Here is a 20,668-nt window from a genome sequence, read left to right on the forward strand (position 1 = left end):
GTATCTATCTCCCTATCTACTGCCCCAAGTTATGACTTGCTGTGTTCCACCTGGGCTCTGACTAGCCAGTCCTCGTGACTATATTCTCATGATCCACTTGCCCAATGATGTCTTCTCCTCTCTTTTTCACCTTCTGCTCCCTTGTGGTCTCTGCCTCAGACCCTAAGCTTGGGAACTGAAAACTGCCTATGTCTCTTCTGCCTAGCTACAGGCCGTAGGCATCTTTATTGACCAATCAGGGATAACTTGAGGGGCAAGGTTACACAGCATCACTAATGTATGTGAGGATCTCCTCATCCTTAGGGGCAATCAGATGTTGGGGGCCAGTATTTAGTACCACAATACATAGCAACAGACAAAACCTCAACAAGTATATATACATTGATAAGCCATGCAGCACTAACACAAGAATAAAAACCATGAAGAACTTGAGAGATGCTGCTTTCGTGGATTAGAAGATATGAATTCTGCCAGTGTTAATTCTCCATCATCTCCATCTCCATACTACTGATCTAATGTAGTTGTGATAAAAATCTCAGCAGAAGACAGGTATGTGGTACATGTCTGTAATCTCTGTTCTTGGGCAGCTGAGGCAGGAGGATCATGTGAGAACAGCCTGGATTGCATAATGAGACCCTGTCTCAAAAATAATTCTCAGCAGGAGATTTTTTTTTCTATAGAAATATATGGGTGAGGAAAGGAACTAGAAGGCCCAAACAGTTTGAAGATGACAAGATTTGAGGGCTCAGAGTTCTGGTTTCAGGAAGTATCATAAAGCTGCAGTCGTCTAGGCACGAGCTGCTAACAGTGGAGGCACACACGGATGGGTGTGACAGCAGAGGTGGAGATGTGAGCAAGTGAGTGTCAGCAGTGCAGAATTCACGTTTTTTAGAGCGGTGGCCTGGCCAGTGTGCACTGGGACAGTTGTTCAGGCAGGTGCACATGCACCTGTAAAGTCCACACTTTGTACTGTGACTCAACATGAGTCACAGAGCTAAATGTCAGTCCTCACTGCGGCGGCTGCTGCTGCTGCTGCTTACAGAAACTGACCCCACACAGGCCCTGAAGCAAATGTGAAACTTAGGCCCATGAAACTTCTAGAAGGAAGTTTTTAAGGAAGGTTGCTTTGCAACCTTGCCCACCAAGTTATCCCTGATTGATCAATAAAGATGTCATCCTAGGTTAGGTAAAGATTTCTTTTTCTTTTCTTTATTTTTTTCGTTTTGTTTTTTGAAACAGGTTTTCTCTGTAGAGTTCTAGCTGCCCTGGAACTCTCTGTAGACAAGGCTGGCCTGAAACTTAGATATCTACCTGCCTCCTGAGTGCTGGGATTAAAGTTGTGCACCACCATGCCTGGCAGGTGAAGATTTCTTGCATAAAACACTAAAAGTATATTCAAGAAAGAAAAACCTCCAAAGTTAGACTTCATGATAATTAGGAACAGTTCTTCATGAAAACAGTGTTAAAGAATGAAAAGAAATCACAGGTGGGGAGGGGTGGCTTAGGGATAAATTATTCTCAAAAAGCTCATGTGTTTTGGTGTGCTTGTCAGCTGATGGGAAGCTATTGAACTTGAGGGCTAATATATGGATCTATTGGGTTTAATTCTTTGATTCATAGTACTATGCTGTTTTTAGGAAGCAGGGCCTGCCACTGTTTACCTAGCTGACATGAGAGTGTGTTTATGCTGAGGCCTGATGCAAATATGTACAGTTGCTTTATTTGTAATCCATGCCTTTGAGAGAAGCCAAGCTCAGAACATGCCACATGACCGTCATGAGCTATGGACGAGTGACAGGACTTCGGAGCAGAAATGCCACCTTGCTGAGCTGTGTGGGTTCTTTGAGGAGTCAATGAAGCGGGGGATGGGGGGTGGGCATCGGGGGAGCAGTGGTGAATTCCAAATAGATAGACTGATATCAGCTGCATATTTGTGTACTCTGTACTCCTTGGCAGCTCCTCTGTCCCTCAGCTGTCCTTCTGTTGCCAAGATGCCACAGTGCTTAGCATGCCACAGTGTCCAGCATGCAGGCTGCCTCTTTATATTTTGAGGCACTCCTTTTGAAATTCTCTGTGGATGCTTGGGGTTCCCTGGATTGTTACACTGTTTGTATCTTTACTTTTCTTCCCAACCCCGTTTCCAGCTTCTGGAGTAACCTGGTGCCCCTTGGGTCTCTTGACCCCTTGTGTCTCATGTGTGTCATGTCTCACACACCCTTGCTCTGCAAGGTGTTGACTCTGCAGTCTTGCCTGTGCATGATGCAGCCCTTCACCCTCACTTTTAGTCTTCAGTTGTGGAGTCCGTGTCCCTCCCATCTTTTGTCACCCTCAGGGTACTTCTGTCATCTGAGTTCTAGTACCACAGCCTCGCCACTCCATTCATGTCATCGCCCCCTGTCCTGGTTAGAGGCAGTGGCCTTCTGCTTCTTTCTCTGCCTCCCTTTCATTATGGTCTTCACAGAGCAGCCTGGGCAGAAGCTGGGGCCTCAGCTCATCTTTGATGAGGTCTATAGGAGTTCCCTTCCTTTGCCCAGCTCCCTGTGCCCTCTTTATTCCTCCCCTCATTGTGTATATGGGAATTAAATCTCAAGCTTCACATACGTAAGGTATGCACAATATCACTGAGCTAGAGCCCATTCCATTCCCTTCTCCCCTTTCTCTTTAAAAGTCCTCCTCTTCCCACTCCTTTTCTTCCTCCTCCTCTTCTTCCTCCTCCTCCTCCTCCTCCTCCTCATCATCATCATCATCATCAGAGTTCGAAATGTGTCCTACTAAGTTACCCAGGCAGGCTAGGTGTAGCTAGGCAGGCTTTAGATTCCCCAGTATCTGGGATTATATTCCTGTACTACCAGGCACAGCTTTGCCAGTCTTAAACACACAATATAACTTAGTGTCATTCCATAGAGGCAGGAATCACCCTCAACTTCTGAGTCAGAGCCTGGCCTAGAATAGGAAGCAATACATTTTCACAGTGTACCACAGCCAGAGGTGAGGAAGCCAGTGCTGTGGTTTTCTGTGGAGTACAAGAGGAGCCTTTTGGTCAGGGGCAGTGGGGGTGGGGTAGAGAAGGAAGGCCTTGGGAACAATCTTGTCACTGGGGTCTGATGGGGTGCAGCTGGATCAGGGTCCCATGTGCAGGCCATGGAGTAGCATGAGCTTAAGAATATTATGATAAAGTTTCTGATAAAGTAAGGCTCCTTTGCTCTCAGATTGTCCCTTTGGCTGAGGTTACAGAAGTGCCTTGACAAGAGCCATACAGGCATGAGGTAAATTTGGTCCCTGGCTTAGAGCAAGAGTCCTGGAGTTGTTGATACCAGTCTTGAGGGTAGTCCAGGAGCCCTTTGGGTCTTCTCGTTGCCAGGGTGACTTGCTGAGGAGTGAGGAGGCTGCTATATATTAGATCTTGTTGGGCTCAAGTCCTTTAACTTGAAGTGCTTGTTGGTAGGGTTTTGCACATTGACACCTCGTGTCTCTGGATCCGGGGTGTGGTCGTCCTGCTTGCTTCCCAGGGGTAGCCTGAGGTTCTGCCAGTCTATTCCAGACTGGCCTATTCCAGAATGCCTATTCCAGAATGCCAGTTGCTGGAATCTGTCTTCCTTCTTTTACCTCTCAAGACTTGGAGGCATCACATGTAACTTTATACGCACCGTTTCCTTCTTCTGTCTCTGTATATGTGACATATGATTTGCCTGTTGGTGGTATCTGGGTTCCCTCTGACCAGAGCTATCTGGGCATTTGTGTGTCATTCTCTATGGACACCAGTTCTTCTCAGCCTACTCCAGGAATGTGTGCCAAAGGATGTTCAGAATGTATCCAGGTGAGGGCACCATGACCTATTAGTAGGAGAATCTACAGGTGTGGCTGGCCATTGCTCCTTGACTCTGGGAAGGGCATTGTGGCAGCACCTACAGGAGAAAGCAGCACACAGACAGGCACATGTGAAGAGAAGCATCTGAGTCTGCCAGGCTCACGAGCTGCTCCTGTTCTGTTGGTCTGTGTTTTAGATCCTTTACGTGGTCATACTTGCTGTGGGACTCAGACATTCGTAGTCTTCACTGTGCTTCTGCCTCCTTGAAGTTCAGCCCTCCTTGTGATGGTGCCAGTGGTGGGACCTATGGGGTGATGAGGCTTAGATGAGGTCTTGGGATGAGTGCCCATATAAACAAGAGATAGCAGGGATGGTCTGTACCAACCCCCAATGCACTAGCATCTTGACTTTGTGCTTCTGTCTTCAGAACTGTGTGCTTAGGTTGCCCCTTCTCCAGCATTTTGTTCAGCTGGTATGGTGACCAAGGCAGGGTAGTGCGGTTACTGCCTATGCTGCTGGTAGCTAATGCTGGCTTTACACCTGTCCTGAGAGTGTCAACATGGATGCTTTGTGGGGGAAACGGGGGTCAGCATAATTGAACTGTTAAGTGTCATGCCTACAAAGGATGCAGGTGTCCCCTGTTGACTGACTAGCTAAGTATTGTGTTCCTTATAGAAGTAATGGCCTTTTATGCCCATGTTCACTCTGTCCCACTCTGTCAGAAAGATCCTGATCCTTTTCTTTGTTTAATTGTGGAAGGGATGGATGCGTGAATGAGAAAATAAATTACCAAGGCTGGAAGAGAAGCATCTTCCAGCCTGAATGGTGGTGAAAGTAGAAGACGCAGACAGTTTGGGGTGATGGGGCAGAGGAGGCCCCAGGGATCTTGGAGAACTTGACCCTTCTTCTGGGGGCAGGCCCAATCCTGATGGTTCACAATGGAAATGCTGTGGGTTGGGATAGAAATCATGTTTAAGAGGGCTAGCCACATGGGAGGTACCCCTGCTAGCATGGGCCCCTTGGGCACATGTGACCCATCAAGCATGGAGAGGAGTTGGGGGTGACCATGGGTCTATCTGATTCGAAGACATTATTGATAGAGATTTAATTCACTTGCCATCATTGACAAGTATGTTTATGGCACATGGTTCTGATTAACAGTCCTTTTTTGTTTGGGATCTTGCTTTATTGCATAGGTTGGTCTTGAACTTTTGAACTCAAGCATTCCCACCTCAGTCTCCTGAATAGATTGGACTCCAGGTGCCACCATCTTGCTTGGCTCTAATCAGCAATCATAAATATACTCTTTGTAAAGGGGGCCTAAGTTTGAATGAATACTTTTCTGGAAATTTATCTCTAGCAGAAAGTCCTGAAAGCAGATCTGTCAGTCATGTCTTCTGTGAAGGGAGTGATCCTGCATGCCAAGGCTGTGTTTCTAGCTTAAGTGGTCTGCTGGCACAGAGCAGGACACAGGCCCTTATGTACCCATCAGGAAGAGGCTTCGGAATATGGCTGCAAAGCCCAGTGAAGGCTCAGGAGTCTGACAGAAAGGGTTCCATTCTTGTCGCAGCCGTTCCTTGCTTTGTGACTTCAAGCAAGCTTTTTCATCCATCTCTACCTTCTGTCCTGGGGTGATGGCACCCAACCCATTAGAGTGAGGATTAAAGGAGCTGTCAAAAAGAAGGGAACTACCTGTGAGTCCTCCTGGCTGGGTACTGCTAGGATGCAGGTAAGGGACTTCCTGCACCACAGGGTGGGGCAGCCCTGACCTGTCCTTCTCAGCTACTCATTTGTTCTGGGGATGCTGAAGGCTATGGAGTGAACTGTAGCTTTGTGCTCTGCATGGAGCAGGCTCTCCTGAGCTCTTGGTAGTTGAAGGGCGCACAGAGAAGAGCATCTGGGTCTGGCTGAGCTAGTCCCGTGGTCTCTGAAGACTCAGTGTTACTACTGAAGGACAGACTAGAAATATCAGGTAGGAATGTAATTCACGTTCAAGTTTTCCAGAACCACAATTTACAAAGTGGAAAGAAACAAATGGAGTGTGTTGTTTTGTTGTTGTTTTTGAGGCAGGATCTTACTACGTAGCTGGCCTGAAACTGGCTCTGTAGACCAGACTGGCTTGAACTCAGAGATCTACCTGACTGTGCCCTATGAATGCATGAAATTTATTTTAATAATATGTCGATTTAACCCTGTGATTCTAAGCTGTTATTTTGGTGATCAATGTATTTTATGTGTTTTGTGCTGTCTTGGGAATCAAGTGTGTTTTATGTTATCTGTTCAGGAGAGCCCAACACCAGGGAAAGTGGCTGGCTGCTGAGTGTCTCAGTTGCTCCTCTCCTTGGAGTCCAAGGTTGCCTTTTCTGCTTTTTTACCTGAGAGTTGTATTGATGAAGTTGCTGCCGCAGCAGCATGAGACACACCAGGGATGGGTGTGGTCAGTATTTCTTGGTTTGGGTTTCTGTTGCTATGTTGAAACACTATGACAAAAGAAAGTTGTAGAGGAAAGGGGTTATTCAGCTTACACTTGCACATCGTAGCCCGTCGTTGAAGGAAGTCAGAACAGGGGCTCCAACAGGCCAGAAACCTGGGAGGCAGGAGCTGGTGCAGAGGTCATGGACAGGTGCTGCTTACGTAGGCTTGCTCCTCTGGTCTGCTCAGCCTGCTTTTTTGTAAAACCGAGGACCACCAGCCCAGGAGCGGCACCACCAATAATGGCCTGGGCTCCCCAAATATCATGAATTAAGAAGATGTACTATAAGCTTGCCTATAGCCTGATCTTATTGAGGTTTTTTTCCTTAATTGAGGTTCCCTCCTCTCAGATGACTTCAGCTTGTGTCAAGTTGACATAAAACCATTCAGCAGGGTCTCTTTGGGAAGGAGTGTGGTTGGTTTACAGTAGAGTCTTCTCCTAGGGCACATTCCTCAGCAGATCTCATCTTCAGATGTTTAGCGACATCTCACTGATTTCTATCAGTGGTCCAGCAGCTTAGCCGCAGGCTAACACAGGTTAGCCTATTGGGCTTTCAAGGGCTGGGCTGCTGCTTACTCATAATTGTTAACCTGTAAAGATACTTGTCTGTGAGAAGAGCTTCAGATGAAGTGTTCTTTTAAATAAAAAACTACTGGGTACTAGTGCTGTCACCTTCATATGACTGTTTTCATGTCTCTTATGTCTTTGTCCTTCCTTATGTCTCCCATTTCCTAAGTCAGTAATGACATCCCCAGGCTGTGGCACATTGGGCTACAGTGCTCTGGTGTCCTTAGATTGCAATGTGCTGGTCCCCCTGGGCCGTAATGCTTGCTCCTCTGGTCTGCTCACCCTGCTTTTTTGTAAAACCGAGGACCACCAGCCCGGGAGCGGCACCACCAATAATGACCTGGGCTCCCCAAATATCATGAATTAAGATACATGCTACGAGCCGGGCCTGGTGGCGCAGGCCTTTAATCCCAGCACTCGGGAGGCAGAGGCAGGCGGATTTCTGAGTTCGAGGCTAGCCTGGTCTACCAAGTGAGTTCCAGGACAGCCAGAGCTATACAGAGAAACCCTGTCTTGAAAAACCAAAAAACAAAACAAAACAAAACAAAACAAACAAACAAAAAGATACATGCTACATCATTATGGGTGCCCCTGGGGTCAAGGTTGTCCTTAGCCCTTCCTTCCAACGTCCTCAGAAGTTTAGAGGTTGAGTCACTCTTCATACCTAGGTTTAAGGATAAGGAAATTGAGGCTTAAAGAGGCCATGAGCTATGCCCACAGCCACATGGCTGAGTCTTCCCTGTTACTGCCGTCCCAAAGCCATGCTTGCCACTGACAAACAAGAGCTGGGGGAAGAGTAGCAGAGAAGGCCCTTGTGGAGAGAGGAGCTGCAGGACTGAGGCTCTGTGGTGTGTGTTGGGGGGAAGGGCTGCTGGACGCTCAGTCAGGCCAGGGTGTGGGAAGCAGGCCCTGAAGAGGAGTGACACCCTATAGCAGGGTGGAACAGGGGACAACAGCGGGAGACTCTGTTTCGCTGCAGGCCTTCCTCTCCAGCACAGGCTGTGTGTCATTTGTCATGCCAGAGGAAAATGGGTGGAGCAAGACACTTAAAAAAGAAAGTTGATTGGTCCATGAGGACTGTGTCGGGTGGTTTTGTGACAACTTGTCACACGCTGGAGTTATCTGAAAGGAGGGAACCTCAACTGAGAAAATGCCTCCATTTGTTACAGCTCACGGAGCTGACAGGGGCTCTGGGAACCTTGGAGGCTCTGGACTGCACATATGGGGCTCCCCTTTCTACTGTGTGCCTCACAGTAAACACCAATGAGCTAGAAGTGGCCGGAGTTAAGAAGGACTTTACAAGACTCTGTGTGGCAGACAGCTTCCTGAGAGAGGTGTCCAATGGCGCCACAGCTTTTCTGGCTGTGCTCACAAGGCCATGGCCCTGCCAGAAAGCCAGGGAAAGTAGCGGAGGCCTTGCAGCTCTGTGCGTGTGGTCTTCAGTTGAATTTGCTCTGATCTTAGTTAGAGGCACAGGCTTCTTAAATGAAAATGAATCAGGCTGTATGACTTAGAATTCCTTAAGCATAGGGTCCAAAGATAGGACCTCGTTCCACAGCTTCTGTCTGTCACTCTTCATAGGCTGCAGGTCTCCTAAGTCCCCATAGGAACTGCTAGTACTTTTACCCACAAGGGAAGAACACTGCAAGAGCCACTGGCCTCACCAAAAAACCTTGGGCTGTTTAGGTCAGCTACATTGCCTGCCCACAGGGTCAGTGAAATTTACAGTGTCCTGTGCAGAGCAGTGTGCCCCTGACCACCTGCCCCCAAGCTGGCCCTCTGTGCTAGGCATGGACTTGAGAGCAGTCATTTGATGAGGCCTACCAGGAGCTGTATCTAGTGAATCCCAAACTAGAGAACCATAGACCCAAGTACGGGGGTGCCTGTTGCCCAGCCCATAGGATGTGGTAGAGCCCACAGCTGAGCCCACGGGCAGTGGGTGTTTAGAACCTGACATTGGTAGCAGCCCAGAGAGTTCTTTTGTCCCTAGTGCTTATCCTGATGGCCAGGCTCCTGTGGTACAGCCTTCAGGATGGAATTCCTTTTTAGGTCACCAGTACTCCTCTTTGGAGGAAACCTACCTAACAAGGCCTGGTTGTTGCTATTTTTAACTCTGCTCTTGGCAGTGTACAGGGTCGATGACCACAGGCTCATAGTGTAGGCTTCCTGGGAGCTGAGCTGGCCCTGTACTCAGGCATCTGCACTGTGTCCCCAACAGAAGGGATTTATTGTTGGAAGGCTGTGTTCCAACTCGCATGGGTGTATGTAAACCCCTGTGCCCTTTCTGGCCAAAATGTCTAGTTCACGCTTTTCCAAATATATTATTAAAGATTAGTTGATGTATCTTTGAGCTTTCCTTTAAGACTACATTCACAGAAATGGCACTGGAACCTCTCTGCAGCAGCTGTGTCATCTTTAAGTCAGAAGTGGCTCCTTGTGTCCTGGAGAAGACCTGTCAGTTCCATTGTCAAGCAAGGGCAGTACTGAATGGAATTCCATGCAGTCCACAGCCACTCCCTGTGGAGGGCTAGAGTTTATTTTCCAGGGTATTTCCCACCAGTGGTGCCATGATGTGACATCTGATAGCAGCCGACTTTATGCTCTATCCTCCAGACATCCTGCTGCCAGGCAACCCGTGAGGTCCAAGAAAACTGACTGTGCTGCTCTCAAGCCAGCTATGTTGCCTACTCAGGCTCTTCAAGGGCACAAAGCTCCTTCAGGCAGCCAGTTCAGACCAGCACAGGGGCCAGTTGGTTGTCTTATAGCTGCTATGAGGATATTACATGAGATCTCCAACTTCTCTGGTTTTGAGTGGGACAGCCTGTGCCCATCATGGCGATATCTTGCTTGCCCTTGATGTAGCCTTTGGCACAAATGCTGATTCCAAACAAGTGTCACTTGTCCTCCTGTGCTGAGGACTTGGTACTTACATTCTCATTAATACCTTACAACATTTATCTAAGGAGGGGAGTCACACTACAGACTCTGAGCTGTGGCTCGAGACCTCTGAAGCCAGTGGCAAAGCAAGAATCATAGTCCTGTGTGGTTCCTGGATAGCCCTTGCTTTTCCTCTGCTGACCCCACCCTTTGCTAAGTGGGCAGCTACAGCTGGCTTGAAAGCTCACTAGAGCCTACGAAGTGCTCAGGAGCTGTGGGTCAGACATTCGATGCTGCTATTATTAAGAATCAAATTATATGAAGTAAGTGACATAATGAAGTAAGTGACAGTGAAACTGAAGATCGTGATTGCCCTGGGCTCATCTCTCCTTAATGACTGTGTAGCACTGTCTCTGCCTGTGGCCCTGGTTGACCTGCCTGTGCTGTGAGTCTGGAATTGCTGTTACATGGCAGCGAGTTACTGGTATCTCCACCCACAGGGTGTTGTTGCTGTGTATTGGTGTGCTAGAGGCACTGGCCCCAGGGAAATAGGTAGGTGCTGTATACCACCCTTCCCCAGGCTGGTATTGCTTGTATAGTGAGTTGAGCAAGCACTCATTTGACACTGAGGAGACTTATGTTCCTTAGGCAGTGATTCCTGGCACGCTTTAGAAAGAGCCTGCATTGTCACATGACATTGTTACTTGTTCAGCTCCCTCAGAACCCCTGGTGCTGGCCCTTTCCCCATAGAGAGTGGCAGTATCCTGTTTCTGTGCCCCTGAGACTTTCCACTTTCTCAGAATAGTGTTTATCTGTGCCTTACAAATGACTGGGTGGCCTTACTCCCTTGTAAAAGAAATGCTTTTTAAAAAATATCATTCAAAGATTTCTAACAGCTTGTCACTAAAAATTATCCTCTTCCAATGAGCCCCTTTGAACTCCTCACCATACACGGTGGCTGGGGCAACCTTGGATGTGCTCTCATTGGGGCATTCAATCTGTCCCTTGTGCCAGCCTTGCAGACAGGTGGGTATAGCATGGAGTCACATGGTCTGAGCATAGCTCCTCACTGCCATGGGAGCTGACACAGGTTCCAGGTTAAGCTCTACAATAGGACAGCTGTAAGGAACCTGCCTTCTCATCAGCAAAGGAGGAAAAAACAAAGATCCCAAAGGAGGTCAGAATGTCCCATGATCCAGGCTTCCTCACTGTGATGCTTCAAGGTGGCTTTTAAGACCATTCCAGTATTCCAGAAGGGACTATCTTGGGGGGTTCTCAACCTTTTTAATGCTGCGACCCTAATACAGTTCCTCATGTTATGGTGACCCCCAACCATAAAATTGTTTTTGTTGTTAGTTTGTAACTGTAACTTTGCTATGGTTATGAATTGTAAACAACTGCTTTTTCTGATAGTGTTAGGCAACTCTTGAGAGAGGTTGCCTTGTGGGTATCACTTTTGATACCCAAAGGGGTTGAGACCAATAGTTTGAGAAACGCTGGACTATGGTCACTGGATGAAGGGGATGTAAGCTTTGGGTCTCTGCCTTTCAATACATTTGCCTGATCAGCTACAAGCCTGTGGAAATAGAGGGCAGAGACATGAACTCCAGGCCAGTCCCCCACCCCAGCTAAGCTTGGCAGATTTTTTTTTTTTTAAGATTTATTTTATTTTATGTACAGGAGTGATTTTGCCTACATTCATGAATGTGTACCTCATGTATGCATGGTACCCTCAGAGTACCATGTACCAGATCCCACAGAACTAGAGCTATAGATGGCTGTGAGCCATATGTAGGTGCTGGAAACCAAAACTGGGTCTTCTGGAAGAGCAGCCAGTGCTCTTAAGTACAAGGCATCTCTGCAGCTGGCAGACTTGTGATGTTCTCACCAGCTCCTCCACTTCCATTATCTTCAAGCAGAACTGGACTGTGGGGTGAGTTATCCACAGATGTTATTATGGTTATCTGCAAAGGAACAAGAAGGAAGCCCCTTCGTCATCGCACTTGAAAGACAGCACTGAGTCCTAGTGAACAGCAGCCATGACCCATGGCCTCATGGTTCCCTACAGGTCATGGTTAGAACTGATTGCTCTGCTAGTAGAAATTCAAATTTTTGTAACTTTGTTGGGACATTCTTGACAAATGATTCATCCATCTAGTTGGAATATTTAGTGAGGGGTCTGACATAGTTCTACACCATGAGTCCCTCAGCATGATCAAGATGTGACTGGGCATTCATTGCACATAAAAGCTCTAGGGCCTGTCATCCCTTCTGTCCTCTGCTGCCACCATGTAGCTGGCTTGCTTTATGATGAGCCAGTATTTGGGGTGTTTGTTTGTATAAACAGACTCAGGTAATGTATGTTCTTTTTCTTATGACTCTTGTTCTGTGGTCAGAGGACAGCTTCTGTGACTTCCATCTCTTAATATCTATTGAGATTTGGTTTATGGCCAGAAGAAGGCTTCTGTTGGAGAACACATCTAACAAGAGCTCACATCCTATAGACAGTGAGCATGTCATAGAATCTGTGATGTCATAGGTTTTGGCTTGCAGTTATGCTATCCTGTGTCTTTTATTTATTTATTTAGAAATCCGCCTGCCTCTGCCTCCCGAGTGCTGGGATTAAAGGCGTGCGCCACACCCCGCTGCTATCCTGTGTCTTGGTTGTGTTTGTATTCATGAGAGTATGTGCTTGTGTGAGTATGTGTACACGTGTGTACCATGACTGTGTCTGCACATGAGTGTATATGTTGCTTCGTCAGTGATTGTGGCTCTGTTTCTCTTTTTCTGTTATTTTTGCCCAGAGTGCTTCGTGTTGTTGCCCCTTCCCTCAGGTCATTTTTCTGTATTCCTCTCTGATGGTTTTGAGTTTCATCTTCTGAGGCCTTTTCTGGCATCAGTACTGACTCTGTCCCCATGAAGTGGGTCTTTCTTTGTATAACTGCTTCAGACCTGTGCAGTTATACCCCCTTCCACTGATTGTCCCGGCTGACTCCAGGGCCAGCTGATGAGCTGGTGAGCGTGGTGACTGTCTTAGTGGGTTTGGTTCTAGGGACGATCTCAAAGAACTGTTTCCTTTTACACAGCCACATCATCCAGAGCAGGTCTAGACTTGCCATTGTGAGCATCAGTGGGCTGGGTTGGGTCTGCCCTTCATGCTTGCTTGCTGTGTGCACACTCTGCTTTTTGTTCTTTGTTTCTCATTCCTATTTTGTTTTGGGTTTTGCATTCTGTTCTGATTTATGTTTTAGATGTTTGCCTTTTTACTGGCATTTTGAGTGGTTGCCCTAGTTTTGTGATACACAGTCATGTGTCAATTAACAGCAGGGACCCATTCTGAGAAGCATGTCATGAGATACTTTGGCTAGGCACGCATCCAGGGTGTACTCATATACTTCGATGGCCAAGGCAGGCATTCAGGGTAGCCCTTGGATGTAGTAAGGGGATTTGATGATTAGAGATGGAGGAGGCTGCTGCTGCGGCACTGTAGGCAGACCGTTTTAGAGAAGCCTTTTTTTAGGAAGGAGGAGTAGAGCACTCTATTTCTGAAGCTACAGCATACTGAATATGTAAACCATGAGCAGTCATCTGTGCAATAGTGGCTGTGTGCTGGCATCACCACAGACACAAACACCATGCCATCATGAGGTGATAGGGTTTCCAGTTACCTTACTGGAGACCACTGTCCCATATATGGCTTGTCATCGATGACAACATCAGATTGAGTACATGATGGTAGAGGTAAAAATGCTCCCCTATCTGTGTGGAAACCTTGAGGTTGTAAAGAGTTATATGTAGTATATAGTTGTACTTGTGGGTGCTGAAGAACCTAACAAGCACTATCGGTGATCAAACCTGGGATCCTCACCCTTATTAGCCAATTTGTTGGGGGTAAAGTGGGGCATGGCCTGTAGCTGGTTTTGTGTTCTCCCTGAAATGCTCAGCTGTTACACAGACACAAGTGGCTAGCAAGGCCTAAACAGATAGTCCCTACCTGGATCACCTAGATGTCTCAGAACACTGTTGGGACAGACATGCTACATTTTCTTATGAGAAGCTGGCTTGGCAGTACCCTCAGTGGATATAGTACTTTATCCCCTTGAGATGTTTCTGGAGGTGTGTCTATGGTTTCCTTCTTTGACGTTGCTTTTACAGAGTCCAGCCCCAGGCTGGGCCTTTGCTGTTACTGTTTGTAGGTCTTTTGCTCCTTTCGGGTGCTCTAGGAGCCTGTTCCTCGGCGAATTCAAATCTTGTTTCCTGTGATGATGGCCAGTGCTGCTCTGCTCTGTCCTGCTTCAGATCTGTATCCTCCTCCCCACTGGGCATCACTCCCTCCTCCTGCTTCCTTCCTGCCTGCTGGGACTTCTCACTTACACAGTGCTGAGGTTCCTTACTTGCTCTTTTCTGGTACCCATTGTGATTTGTTCTTTCTGCCATTACTCTATTCCTTGAGTACTGTGGTCCTCATCTCCTGTTTGGCTCTTCATTTCTTCTTGCGGTGGTTCTGGCTCTGTGGTCACAGTAAGCATAGCTTACTCTGTTGCGTGGTTATTCTGCAGAGGCTTCTCTGTATGCAGGACTTTTAACCCTCCGCAGCAAGCCTCCTGGAACTTGCTGTTCCCAACTGGGGTGGTAGTTTGTGAGATTCCTGGTGTGCTGGCGCCCTCTCCTGTCAGTTGCTGAGTCACGTACCTGGCTGGTTGTGGCTCCTTCTTGAACATCATGGTTCTTGACTTCTCAAACTCCTTTTTGGACATCTCCCCCGTTGTGTTTTACTCCCCTCTGACCCAGGGTGGCTTCCCCATGTTTTATTTTCTTCTCAGGAACCCTGTTGCAGATGATTCTCTTGTGTGCCGACCTACTTGAAGTTGTAGACCCCTGAGATCTCCTTAGATCTTGGGGACTCCATTTCCTGATCTAACTTTTTGCCTCTCCAGAAGCCCTGATCCAGGGTGTGTTATCATTGCCGCTATATCATCTTCAGTCACACTGAGGCTGAGATGTAGGTTGTTTTGCTTATGTATAAATACACATATCATGGTTTCTATGTTTTGTGTCCCTGTGTGTGTGTATGTGTACGCGTGTGTGTGTGCATGTGTAGCTTGTGTTTTATATATATATATGAATGAAATTTGGGAAAATTTGTGGATTTAGTTACCTTAGAAGCTGTGTATCTAAAACAGCAAGAAGCTATCTCTCTGTCTACCTAGACCTTCCTTCCATCCAGGAGGCCTTGAGGCCTCTTGCAAGCATCTGTCCCTGGTGCTGCTAAGGGCAGAGCAGGTCTGTGGAAGGGAGTTTTCTGAATTTTCTTCTTCTTTGAAAATGTACTTATTTTGTCTTCTTTCCTGATGGATGTGGCCTGTGTTCTTGTCAGCATGAGAATCTGTTCCCTGGATGACATCAGAGGAACTGGAGTATCTTCGCTAAGTCTGTTTTCCATTACTTTTCCAGTCTTTGGTTCTCACAGGTCTGGTGATATTTGGTTTTCTCTGGCTTAGCTTGCCAGGAATCCATTGACTTTCTAGAGACTGTACATCTCAGCAAACTAAGACAACTTTTAATTGTCATTGTTTAAAATAACTTTTTCTGCTCTGATTTCCCCTCCTCTTTTATATACATTCCAGTTACAACACTATGCCACGTGATGTTTTCATTAATCATCTATGCTTTCACCCAAGAGGAACTTATGCATCACATGGTGGATAGGTGTCATGCAACTAAAAAATTCCTCCAACCTGAGAAAGCTGTAGCTGAAGAAGTAAGAGAAGAGGACTTATAGAAGAGGGAGAGGGCCAGGGACATGCATCATGAAGGCCAAGCCAAAGTGGATTTCAGCTGACTTCACAGAGTTTGAAAACACCAGAGCCCCTGGAAGGGCTTTCTTAACAATGGTGTGTGGTATTGGCCTGCAGGAGAATCTATTATGAAAGTAAGCTTGCTGCTTATTCTTAAAACATGCTCCATAAAGAGAAAGGGTATGCCAGCAGGAAGGTCTGTGAGGAGATGGGGCATACCTACAAAACATTCCAGATATCAGTCCATGACGAGAATGGGTCAATGGAAGAGCACCAGGATAGAGTTCTGAATAAGATTCCTGTCTGAGTGCTAGTTAGACAGATCCTAGGCTGTGTGTTCCCATGAGAGAAGGATGCCCTGTTACTAGAGTAGCTCAGCTGGTACCAGTGTATGGAACCCACAAGGAATGACTACCCAGTGCATGCCCCTGGTGCTGCTGCTGTGGCCCAGTGGGATCCCAGCCTTGCCCTCTGAGGTGACCGCTCCTCGTATCCCAGTCACACATGCTGTTGGGATCTCAGGAGACAACAGTGCCCTTTGCTTCCTTGACTATGGCGGATGTGTTGTAATCATCATTGTGAGTTCCATATCCCCAAGTCCAACACAGATTGAGGCCTAAGTCAAGTGTGTCCAGGCATGAATGAAGCAAAGGAGTCCTGCCAAGTGGCAGTGACCCACAGCCCTTCCTCACACCAGCTCCTGGCTACTTCCTACCACCTGTGGGGGAAGCCTCATCTTTAATGTATAGAAGCAGCTTAGGCAGGACACAAACTGGCCCCAAGATACACAGTGGTAGTCATAAGGTGATCTCCAAACTACTAACCCAGTGTGGGGACCGACGTCAGTGGTGAAGAGTAGAATCCAGGGCAAGATGGAGTCACTGATGTGCAGGGACTTAGGCAAAGCTCTTGGTGATGTTCTTGGGTACAGTGTGCCACTCATTGGGTTCATGTTCCTAAAGTGGCAAATCAGTCCCAAGCCTGTGCCACACAGCCCACAACTGGCAGACATGAGGCTTGTGAACACACAGTGAGGTTAGGAGGTACGTCCTGAACAGCCTGGACAGGTCAGAACTTGTCAGTGCTGGCCTCATCTGACAGTCCTTACACACCTTCTCATCACCTCTCTGTTCCTTTAAAGTCTTCACTGGTACTATATAAGATACATACAAACATACTTTATTTTTAAAAATTTAATGTAACTGACAATGCGAAGCACCCTTTGACCCCTGCCAGCCAGCCAGCTACCCTTCTAGAGTTGTCCTTGTCACCCTTGTGAGGCCTCAGGTTCTCTGTTCAGGTTCAGGACCCTGCGACTTCCAAGGGTGTTTGGGTTTTGCTTTTCTGAGGCAGTCAGGGCAGGGCTAAGACCCTCTCTGGGTGAATCTGATGAGCTCTCTTCTATGCCTCCACTCTTAGATACACACAGTATGCTCCTGCCCTGCGCGCCTATGGGATGGGTGCAGAGAGTGCTCCCTCTGGTGCCGGTGCTGGCTATAACTTTGGCTTTTTACTGCTATGGTCCTGTGGCTGTGCTGACACCTGCTGTGGATGGTTTTCATCCTGTTTGCTGGCTTTCAATTCATAGCTTTCTGTCAGATGCCACTCTTTTCAACCAGGGACCTTCAGTGGAGCAGACTGGCCTGCTGGGTAGACGTGGCCCTTCAGAGTACCACCAACTCATTGTGTTCCTTCTCCTGGACCTTTCCCCCTGAGCCTACGACTCTTCCAGATGATATCTGCTTTAAACAGTTATGACCACGGCATAGTCTGATCTACCTTGTTCTCTGCCCTGGTGAGGTCATATCTCCTTCTGGAGTTTCTGGCCAAGTCTGACTTCAGAGAAGTGCCTGTGGTGTCTAGAGAGGGGTCAGTATGCCTGGTACCATGCCCTGCCTGACTGTTATGCTGGTGTTTTCTTGCTAGCCTGGAGCTCCTTCCTCCACTGCCCATAGCTGTTGATCTTAGATTCTTTTCTTTTGAAGATATGTAGGATCATAATTGACCCTTGAGTTCTAGTCATTCAAATATTGACCTTTGTACTATGAAAGGCTATTTATGAAACTCACTTAGAAAGGGAAAATGCTACTTGGAATTTAGATGAAGACCACCAGGTTTGAAGACCAGATTTGAAGAATGATTATGTAACTTGGTTCCTAAAATGAAAATTGTGACTCTTGGGGACTTTCCCCCAACCCCAGACTGGCTCTAGGTACACTAGCTTCCAGCCCTGCCTGTGGGTTTCCCTGCTACCACCTTGGCCCTGTGGTCATAGTAACCTCAACTTAGTATTTTCTTCTCCAATCCTGCCTTCTAGCCCTTCCCAGAAGTCCTTCTTTCCCCCGCCCCTGCCATGCCTCCCTGCCCCCCCCACCCCCATACTAGTTCTTCAATGTCTGCAGGGGCCCAGCCTCCCATCAGTGATCTGCCCTCCCTATACTCCAAGAGGGCAGAACCAAGTGCCTCACCACTTTACTGCCCAGGAGATGGTTGGTTTTCCTGCATTGTACTGCCCATGCCAAGCAAAGTTTGCTGGTAACTTCAGCAATGTTTTCAAAAAGTAGGAACCTTAATGGTTGGACAGAAGAAGGGTTGTGAGCTGTAGACAAGCTCAGGCTGTGCCACTCACTCAATGCCCAAGAGACCATGGGTATGTTTCTGTCATATGCCAGACTCCTGCTGCTATAAATTAGACAACAGGGTGACAGCTTCTAGGGCTATGGGGAACACAAGATGTACATATTTGGTGCTTCAGACAGCATGGGTACTGGAGTCAGCTTAGAAGCCAGCCTTGATCATCTTGAATTAAGAATGAACACATTCATGCATGCACACATGACAACACACAGACAGTGCTCTCACACTAACTTAAGCTGACACCCAATTCTGCATGCCTGCATGATGCACACACATAAGAACATGCCATCACACTATGACATGCACAGGAGCACATGCTATCACATATGTGGCTGCCTGGACTCAACTCTCGACAGGTATGCACAGCAGTGTTAATGATGTGCTGAGGTTGTGACATGGGTTGAGAACTTTCCTGATGTTTTCTTATCCATAGCGTAGTTCTGCTTTTTTTTTTTTTTTTTTTTTTGTAATTAGAGAAGAGTGCCTCTAGGTTATTGAGAAAGCCTCTTAGAAATTCTGAATCTTTGTGAAGGAAATAGGGAAGAGGCTAGAAATAAACAGTTGGCAGCATAAAGGTGGCAACTCATAGAATCTGTTAAGAACTTGACATAGCTGTGTGGCCTTTGGCCTGCTGTCTGTGGGGATGCCTGGCTGTTGAGGTGAGGCACGTGCTTCATTGCCCTGCTGTGGTTTGTGCCCTAACTCTATGCTTCCTTCCCAGGTCCTGCACACACATAAGCCTCACTTCATGGCCTTGCACTGCCAAGAATTTGGAGGGAAAAACTATGAGGCCTCCATGTCTCATGTGGACAAATTTGTCAAGTAAGTCTCAACTGGAGCCTGTGGACCGTGGGGAAGTCTTTGGATGGGATGTGGTCTTGAATACCACTCCTTGAAACTTGTCTGTGGATCACGTTGAGGGAGTTGCAATTTTCCCCAGAGAGGTGTGTGGCTCAGTGATCTGGCAGCTGCTCACCTCTAGAGAGTAAGCACCTGTGCTGCTAGGCTAGGGGGGGCAGGTCTTGGGGATTCCCCCATCAGAGTACCTGAGGTGGGTGAATGCTAGCCAAACTGCTGCAGTGGACAATGGATGATGGGCAGGACTGGGTTCTGCAGCAGCTTCTGATCTTCAAAGCCTGGGAGTTAACATGCCATCCAGGATACAGGCACTTTATGTATGGAGCCAATGCAAATTGTGCTCTGTGGCTCCTAAGAAGACAGGACCATCCGAGCTCAGGCCAGGAAGAAGGGGGAATGGGCTCTCTTGAGATGGCTCTGTGAATGGACACAGAGGAGCAAGCAGGTACCCAACCTGCTCTAGGTCTGGAATCAGGGCCCTTTCTTGCCTGTGCCTTTTAGAACCAGCCTAGAAACTCCTGTTTGCCCTTGGACCCCATTGTATCCATTCTACCTTTGACCAGAAAGGTGATTAGGGATGAAGAAGAAGAAAAGTCAGAATTTAGGGAATCCTGGATGTAGTTTTCAATGGGAAATGGTCTAAAGTTTTGAAAGGATTGCAGAACATCAGGGGTGCATTGGGCACATTTGTTGTTCCTGGTGTATGGCTTTGAAAGAAAGGCCACAGCTTTGACCACAGGGAATAGTGCAGAAGAAAATCCATGGGGTGTTCCTGGGACCTGTCCTCCATTGGAACAGCTTGGCATGGACATAGTTGGGTATTTAGCTAGTGGCTTTGCCTCTCAGTTCCTGGAGTGCACTGAAGGTACTACCTTCCCCATGGGCCTCTGGTGTTCCCTCCATCCCTGGTTCTGTTGCTGATTTTTAATGTGCGTGTGTGCATGTGTGCATGCATGCATGTGTGTAAGGGGTGTGTGCATATGCCACACAGCTCATGTAGAGGTCAGAGAACAACTTTTTGGAGTCACTTTTTCCCACTTTTGTGTGGGCTCCAGGGATCAAATTGAGGTTTCAGGCTTGCACAACAGATGACATTACCCACTAGGCCATCTCACTGGCCCTTGTTACCACTTTTTCTTGTCCCTTTACTTCTGTTTGCATCTGGCCTGAACTTGACTAGAAAAGAAGGAAGTACTCCTTCAGTGTTTACATGCCCGTGCAGGTGACAGCTAAGATCCTGAACATCCCTGTGTGTAGAGAGACTGAGCAAGCACCCTGTTCACAGCAGTTTCTTTCAAGCGACACATGCTGCATTCCCACCACTCAAGGTCTTGGAGCTTGATTGGGTGTCAAAAACTCTGTACATTGCTCCCAAGTAGTCTTCAAGACAGTTTGAAAGGAAGTGTTTCAAAGTGTACTCCCCAACACTCTATAAGTAAATACTGGCACGTGGAGGACAGCACGGAAACAGTCCAGAAGGAAATTGAGGTGGCGTTCTGCTGGCCAGAGCACTAGCTTCCATTGCTGCTGTGGAACAGCAAGGGTAGACAGAGATGTGCTGTACAGGATGTCTTCCTTGGTGCACGGCCAAGGAAGTGCCTCATAGAGATCCTGCATCACCATGTCCCAAGAGGTTACTCTACCCTGCCT

At 47.5% G+C, this 20,668-nt stretch overlaps 1 protein-coding gene across 1 annotated transcript in view; it reads left to right on the forward strand.

Moving 5' to 3' along the window:
• Positions 1-20,668, forward strand: part of Inpp5a (inositol polyphosphate-5-phosphatase A) — a 186,385-nt gene that overhangs the window by 64,828 nt on the left and 100,889 nt on the right. The window contains exon 3 of the mRNA XM_021196094.2: positions 18,882-18,982. Coding sequence (XP_021051753.1) covers positions 18,882-18,982 — 101 coding nt within the window. The remainder of the gene's footprint in view (positions 1-18,881; positions 18,983-20,668) is intronic.

This window comes from Mus pahari, chromosome 1 (assembly GCF_900095145.1).
Source record: "Mus pahari chromosome 1, PAHARI_EIJ_v1.1, whole genome shotgun sequence".
NCBI lineage: Eukaryota > Metazoa > Chordata > Mammalia > Rodentia > Muridae > Mus > Mus pahari.